The 8,025-nt window shown below is 43.2% G+C and overlaps 1 protein-coding gene across 1 annotated transcript in view; it reads left to right on the forward strand.

Annotated features, from left to right (window-relative positions):
* LOC109469536 (sodium channel protein type 4 subunit alpha-like) overlaps window positions 1–8,025 on the forward strand; it is an 83,105-nt gene that overhangs the window by 74,030 nt on the left and 1,050 nt on the right. Inside the window, 7 exon segments of the mRNA XM_019768068.1 lie at window positions 23–170; window positions 524–614; window positions 3,952–4,005; window positions 4,464–4,601; window positions 5,043–5,156; window positions 5,518–5,788; window positions 7,239–8,025. The exon segment at window positions 7,239–8,025 is cut by the window's right edge and continues 32 nt beyond it. Coding sequence (XP_019623627.1) covers window positions 23–170; window positions 524–614; window positions 3,952–4,005; window positions 4,464–4,601; window positions 5,043–5,156; window positions 5,518–5,788; window positions 7,239–8,025 — 1,603 coding nt within the window.

Consider the following 8,025-nt stretch of genomic DNA (forward strand, 5'->3'; position numbering starts at 1 on the left):
GTGGTGAACGCCCTCCTCCAAGCCATCCCGTCCATCTTTAACGTGCTGCTGGTGTGCCTGGTTTTCTGGCTCATCTGCAGCATCATGGCGGTGCAGTTCTTCGGAGGACAGTTCTACAAGTGTTTGGATGCGAACGGAGAAAGATTACCCGTCGCAACTGTGAACAACAGGTAGGATCTTTGGACCTAGTACAGGACTCTTGATACACAGGACCTAGCACTAGCCACGTACTACAGACAAAGAAAAACATTATTCTTTTAACTACCCAAAACCCACTAATTTTGGAAAAGGTGGGGCATTACGTCTTCCATGGTTTACAAGAGAAGTCAACGCCCTTCAGACATAGTTCCAGACAATTACCTTTTATTGTGTAGATTTTATAGTTATTTTGTATGCTGTTTCAATGTTCTTTTGTTTCTTTTCAATGTTCACCAGATTGCTGAATTCTACAACATCATGGTGAACATACACTTTGTACCATACCAAATTTTGTAACATATTGTTGTGTCTACCGACCGTACAGGACCGACTGCCTGAACCAGAACTACACCTGGGTGAACAGCAAAGTTAACTTTGATCACGTTGGCCAAGCCTACCTGGCTCTACTTCAAGTGGTAAGTATCGACTATATAGGATACGTTACGGCTATATATACCCTTGTACAGTATTTGGTGGGATTTTTGGCGCTTATGCACTATCCTATATTTACAATGCATGGATTATCACATATCAGTATAGTTACTCATGAAATGTGTCATGGAGGTTATATTTTCAGTTGCGTTTATCTGTCCGTCCGTCTGTCCGTCCGTCTGTTGGTCAACAAGATAACTCAAGAACGCCTGGATGGATTGGTTTCATACTTGGTGTGTTGGTAGGGTGTGACGAAAACTGGAAATGATTAGATTTTGGTCCCCCTAGTGGCTTCCCTTGGTACTGCAGCGCAACTTCCGGTTTTGATATTTCGCGATCTGGACATGCTAGGGTCATGAAATTTTGATGGAAGGTAGCTCTCGTGCTTGGGAAGAAGTCATATGAGTTTGGGCCTCCTAGCGGCTTGTTCTGGAACTGCAGGGCACTTTCTGGCAAAATGTTTAAAAGCCAATAAGTCCAGACAGGAACAACATATTTTCATTATTTTTGGTGTGTAGGTAGCTGAGAGAGAGATGTACATAATTAAATGCAAATTATGCAAATGAGGACTTAATTTGCGTAAGTAATGAGGAAATTCTATAATTACAGTGTTTTACATTATACTACTTACATACATGTAATGTATGTAACCTATGGCAGGCGGAACTTCAACAGATACTAATTATGCAAATGATGACCTAATTTGCATAATTAATGCGAAAAGTCCAGACAGGAACAACATATTTTCATTACTTTTGGTGTGTAGGTAGCTGAGAGAGAGATGTACATAATTAAATGCAAATTATGCAAATGAGGACTTAATTTGCATAATTAATGAGGAAATTCTATAATTACAGTGTTTTACATTATACTACTTACATACATGTAATGTATGTAACCTATGGCAGGTGGAACTTCAACAGATACTAATTATGCAAATGATGACCTAGTTTGCATAATTAATGCGGAAATTCTATGATTTCGTAATGGTGAATGTTGAGAATGTCATACTTGGGACATCTGTAAGTTAATCAAAAGTTAACATACATCACAATGCATATATCATGTTAATGCAGAGGTCATTTGCACAATAAAAGAAGAAATTTACATTTACAAATCAAGATCATATTTCATGGAGGTATGAGATCTCGGAATTCTAGTTAGATATATATATAGTTACATTCGGTCCTCCTATCTATTGAGATAAATTCTGGTATAGAAGACATATTCATATAGCCTCTACTAGGCTTCAGGAAGCGGTCGGAAGAGTAGAATTTGGCCAAACAGAGAAAACATGCCAGTGGAGTTGGTCCGCTATAGTTTGCCGCACCAGAAGCCTCTCAGAGGTCGTTCTAGCCGCTTCCCGAAGCCTGGTAGAGGCTTATGTTTATAATATTGAAAGTTTATTGCAAATACATGCCCGACGGCTAATTGCAGTTACAAACAACATAAGAAAGAAAATACAACAGTAACTTTAAGAATTATGTAGTACTTAGAATCCTAGTATAGAACTCAAACATACATTATGTATGTATGCACCACATGTATTTTATACTGTGACAAAGCATGTATGCATTTAGCCCGTCTGGGCAAGGATATGCAATAAAGATCATTTCATTTCATTTCATTTCATTTCATATAATGTATAGCGCATACATCACAACATATGGAACATTCAATTATAAAGTGATATCCATCCTTGACCAGAACATTAGGCTAACCCTTAGTGTGGGTGAACGGAAATTATATCTGGAACCTTCCGTAGTTGCTGTACCTGTTGTGTCTGTTCCGCTATGCAGCTGAAGTGACCGTGAGCGCACACGCACGGCATGGCACGGTTCCATGTTCACAAACATCCGTCCGTTTAAGTTGACAGTGTCCTGTATGTAGTCAAGAATTCTTGGCAACATCACAAGTGGTTCCCAGTCTTGCTCGGCCGTAAACACACTGGGGGGATGGAGACAAAACAACAATTAGTCACTATGTCACGCTGGGGGAAGTCGTGACCTCTAGTAGGGGTGGGTCAGGAACCACACCGTCAGAGTAACTGGAAGTGCGGTACGGCATTACATGTGCCCTTGAATCACAGGCGAGGGCGATTACTTCTGTTCTAATGGTGTAAATTAAGGGAAATGAGGCATTGTGACTATAGTCTCCACCAGACGTCTTTGCAGGCTGAGCAAATTGTGTAAATATTCGCGGTGGTTATCGGTTCTACATGTATGTCCTCAGTTTAACGCATCACACAGCGAACATCGCGAAACTTCGCACAGTTGTTTTGCATCCCGAACTTGAAAAGAAAATACGCCTCTTTCCCCCCCTTTGACATTTATGTAAGTCTCAACAAACTGAAATCAATTTATACTGAGTTTACTACAAACACTAATGTTATGAGGTCCCAATCCTATCTCCGTGGATGTTCGCGCGCGTCCTCTGTCAGTACCCCATGACTCCAGAACGTCACTGACGTTGTACTCAGTGACAGGGTAGTGTTTTCCAAAACAAGTGTATTTTTGCTTGGTAGAGTGTCACAGGTTTAGGAGAAAGTTCACATCGTGTTGTGCGCCGGATCGTACATGGGGAAGTCTACCATTATAAACCTGAATGGCACGAAAACATGTTTGTTACCGTTGTTGTAAGTAATCGTACAAATGACGCAGAGTTGGCGGAGACCGGGGTGTTTGGGGAGTGTGTTGTCGCGGGGAGACGACTTGGGTGGGCGGGCTGTCACCGTTTAAGGCGTCGGGGAAGCAATTGTCATCGCTGCTCGATCTTTTGCGTCCAGCCATCAGTTCAAGGTTGGCGTACGCGTACGACATCAGACCTGGACACATCAGTGGGCCGTAGCAAACTATACCTTGCTAGATCGGCGGAAACATGAGGATATGTTGAGAACATCCGGCATTGTACAAGACTCTAGACCTTGATACCCAGGCCCTAGCACTAGCCATACACTACATAACACCTTTCAGCCAATAGATATGGGAGACGTCTTTTGAATAGGAACGACACTGCAGAAGTTAGACAAACATCTTAAGAACACCTTAGCTCCAACGTCCGTCTCAATTGGTCATTATAATTGGTCATTGGTCATCATATGCAATTTCTAATTGGACGTACCTAAATTTTAGACTGTACGACGCCAGTATTTGTTAGGGGATTCAGCCAACTCTCCTATGACGCCACTCTATGCAGATGGCAGATAAAAAACGTGCTAAACGGTCGATCCAGTGTAACACATAGTTTATAGCGTCCTCCGTCTTTATTCATGTACCGCATGGTTGTACTTATACATTGTGTATCTTTTCTATTATTCCCCAGGCAACTTTTGAAGGCTGGATAGAGGTTATGTCTGACGCTGTTGACGTTCGCGGGGTAAGTCACTGGCCGTTTTTAAAAACAAAACTATCATAATAGAAGAGATATCTAATTCTCTAACAGAAGCGTATCAGGTGATGCTCGTGGTACTAGATACATAATGTAAGGCTTTTTTTCCTATGAGATTTTGCAAACATATGATCAGCATGGCTCATCACAACAGAGAGCCCGTAATGCCGTACAAAATATTTATACCGGTGTAGCAGGCCAGAACATACCTCTGGCAAAAATATACACTGGCGCATTCTAAACAGGGGTATATTCCGGCCTGCTACACCGGGACGCCAATATTGTGAGTATACGTAGTAGTTCCATGAAAACGCTTAGAAGTTAGGGTTCAGTCGAGTTGAACATGAATATATCCATCGATGAGATAATTTGGATGAAAAATAGGAGTAACATTGACGCCATGAAAACAAAATCATGATTTGTGTTCGTCTGCACTATATCCACAGGTGGACATGCAGCCGTCGTTCGAAAATACCTTTTACGCGTACAGCTATTTCGTCTTCTTCATCATCTTCGGCGCTTTTTTCACCTTGAACCTCTTTATCGGTGTCATCATCGACACTTTCAACGTGCTGAAGAAAAAGGTACAGGTCGTGTTTACGTTAATGTTCTTTCATTAGTCAAGGATTAATTATTAATGCCTCAAAGCAACGAGGGAAGTAGGGAACATTGTGTACTTGTACAAGTTGATATGTGTCATCCGTTTGTGGTTAAGTTTTCGACCAGGATGGTTCCTTTATGCTCACGTTACGTTTGAATAAAAAAAGGTTAATATCCCGCACCGTGTATACAAAGACCAAATAAACCACCGAGTGAGCGAAGCGAAAGCTGTTACTCGTCACAACCGGTGTGTTACGGTTTCACATCAAATGGTTGCTTCTGATCGGTCAATCCGTCGGACGAAATCTACATGTCCATGATATCTACCCCTAACCAATTGAAAAAAGCACTTGTTTATACAATTGCCGAACTGTGACGAGTGCAACTTTTTACTAAAATGTTTATTTGTTTGTTCCCTATGACAGTATGATGGAGAAGCTTCCATTGATCTCTTCCTTACCGAGACTCAACGGAAGTACTACAATGCGATGCGAAAACTAGGGTCGAAGAAACCCCAGAAAACAATCAACAGACCAAAGGTAAATTCAATTAAGGTTATAGTTTGTGCACGTGCAACCATGTGGCCAAATGATATGGGTATATACCACCATATAGAAGTAAAGAGAGAGGGGGGAGAGGGGTGGTATATAGAGGTAGTATATGTATATACACTATTACACTTCGAGGGGGGATGTGTCCGCTTTGTTTTGTAGTGTATAAAGCATCCCAGGATAAAACAAAATAGATTCGGAAGAAACAAAATCCCATGCGCAGCCTTGTAAAGATATGTGGCCCAAGGGCTACAGAACCGAAGATAGACACCACTGTATGCACCATGTGGTGTGGTATGGACTTGAACTCTAACGAGCCTATGCAATCTTTCCCTGTTTGCATATACAGAACAAATGCCAGGCGGCATTGTTCGACTTCGTCTCGAGCAAAGGGTTCGAGATCGGCATCGTCATCCTGATCATGCTGAACATGGTGGCCATGGCCGTGGAGCACTACAAGCAGAGCGAGACGGTGACGTACGTCCTGGCCCTGGTCAACATCGTCTTCACGTCCATCTTCACCGTGGAGGCCGTGCTGAAGATCATCGCCTACCGCTGGCACTACTTCAGGGTGGCCTGGAACGTCTTCGACTTCATCGTGGTCCTTTTGTCTATCCTGGGTAAGTAGGAGATTAGCAGGCTTCTGTTGTCATGAAACATATTGCCCCTTTTGAACTTAAACTGAACAACGCGAGTCTTCGTCAAGACATAGTCAGTCCGCCCACGTGTGAAGTCACTTTATGCAAACGGCACATTGGTGACCGGTAGATCAAAATGTATACAGTTTATGGCGTCCCCCGTCTCTATGAAAGGATGGCAGGACAGAAGGCATCTGATATTACGATAACGCAGAGCGTACTTAAAGATGTAGACTTTTAAAATTCCTTTAATATTATAGTTAAATGACCGAAGAGACATAGGCAAATTATTAATATCCAAGATTTGAACGAATTATATCTGGAGGTTGTACTACCTAATTTGCTGCAATTTGCCACTGATGAATGAGTCAGTTCAATTGAACCACACCCCTATACGAATGTCGAAGACGCTAGAGCTACAGGATTACTAAAACCTACGAAGCAACCTGCAGTCCTAATCGTCAAAACAAACGTAGTGATAATTCTGCTGCATTCAACTATACAAATCTGAAAATGTTTTCGTTTAGAAACAGATACAAATCGAGCAGAAATGATATAGATGTGACTTTAAAGTGTCATTGCAAAGAAAAACAGCTACAGTACTTTGTAAGCATGCATAGTGGCAGAATTCTAGTGCATGCACTATCGGCACAGAGACTGTATGAACCGATGGTGCCTTGTGATTCCCTGTAACATTATACTATTTGCGTCAATTTCATGACAACTGCCTACTCAACATTCACAGTGGCAAGTGGCCCTGACTCCTGTACATCCGTATCTTACAGGGTGGTGTGATAAATAGTCCCATTTAACAAGTAATCGACAGCTTCCCGGAAACTGCCTAAGGTTAGAAAACTATCGCCAAAAATCCGTTTAGCTACGTTCACGGCGTCTGCAAGAAACGTTAAACGGATTTCACGCCTAGCCAACGTTACAGTGGCAAACGGCAGACTCCCGTACGTCCGTATCTGACAAGGAATTATTAATAGCGGTTTGATGAATAGTCGCCTTGAATAAGCGATCGACAGTTTCCCAGAAATTGCCTAAAGAGCCGACTGGGACCGCACCAGAAGTACCGGAGCCAGTCCAGACGGCTACGTTGCCGTCGGCTTGGGGCCCATTTCATTATCCAACCTCTAAAGAGGTACTCATTTTAATTTTTCAATTTCGAAGGCTAATTTTCATTTTCCTCCCACAACGCCACATCGTCTGCCGAAAAAATGACCAATATCACACTTGAGACAGATCAATCGGCGGCCGTAGGGTTTGACGCCACCTTCGTGGCGACACCCGTCGGCCGGAAAATTAATGCACAATCATCACGGGTAATTTCACTTGCAGGCAGGCAATTAATAGCTGTCCCTTCCTATGTGGGTCAGCAATGGAAACACATGCCATACTTATTCTCTGTTGTTTTTTTCTTCTTCTTCAGGTCTAATACTGGATGACTTGCTGCAGAACGTATTCATCACACCCACCCTCCTGAGAGTGGTGCGGGTCTTCAGAATAGGGCGGGTCTTACGTCTCGTCAGGGCAGCCAAAGGGATCAGGAAGTTGCTCTTCGCACTCATGACGTCACTTCCGGCCCTCTTCAACATCGGGCTCCTCCTGTTCCTGGTCATGTTCATCTTCGCCGTGTTCGGGATGACGTCGTTTGCCTACGTCAAGAAAGAGGGCGCCCTCAACGACATGGTCAACTTCGAGACGTTCGGAAGGAGTCTGATCCTTCTCTTCCGTCTGACCACCTCGGCGGGGTGGAACGACGTGCTGGAACCTCTCATGAACGAAAATCCTCCTGACTGTGATCCGAACTTTCCGAATGGATACTGGAAAGGAAATTGTAGCGTAGCATGGTTAGCGATAGCGTATTTCGTGTCGTACATCATCCTGAGTTTTCTTATTGTGATCAACATGTACATAGCGGTGATCCTGGAGAACTTCAACCAGGCTCACCAGCAGGAGGAAGACGGGATCACAGAGGATGACTTTGAGATGTTTTACTCTGTGTGGGAAAGATACGACCCTTATGCCACACAGTTTATCTACTACCACCAACTGTCGGACTTCTGCGACAACCTGGACGAGCCGTTACGAATTCCCAAACCGAACACCATCAAGATTGCTTCGCTAAATCTTCCGGTGCGCGCGGGAGACAGGATACACTGTATCGATGTGCTGGAATCCCTAACGCGGCGTGTTCTAGGAGAGGTGGAAGACAG

The sequence above is a fragment of the Branchiostoma belcheri genome, unplaced genomic scaffold (assembly GCF_001625305.1).
Source record: "Branchiostoma belcheri isolate BF01 breed outbred unplaced genomic scaffold, Haploidv18h27 scaffold207, whole genome shotgun sequence".
In the NCBI taxonomy this organism is placed as follows: domain Eukaryota; kingdom Metazoa; phylum Chordata; class Leptocardii; order Amphioxiformes; family Branchiostomatidae; genus Branchiostoma; species Branchiostoma belcheri.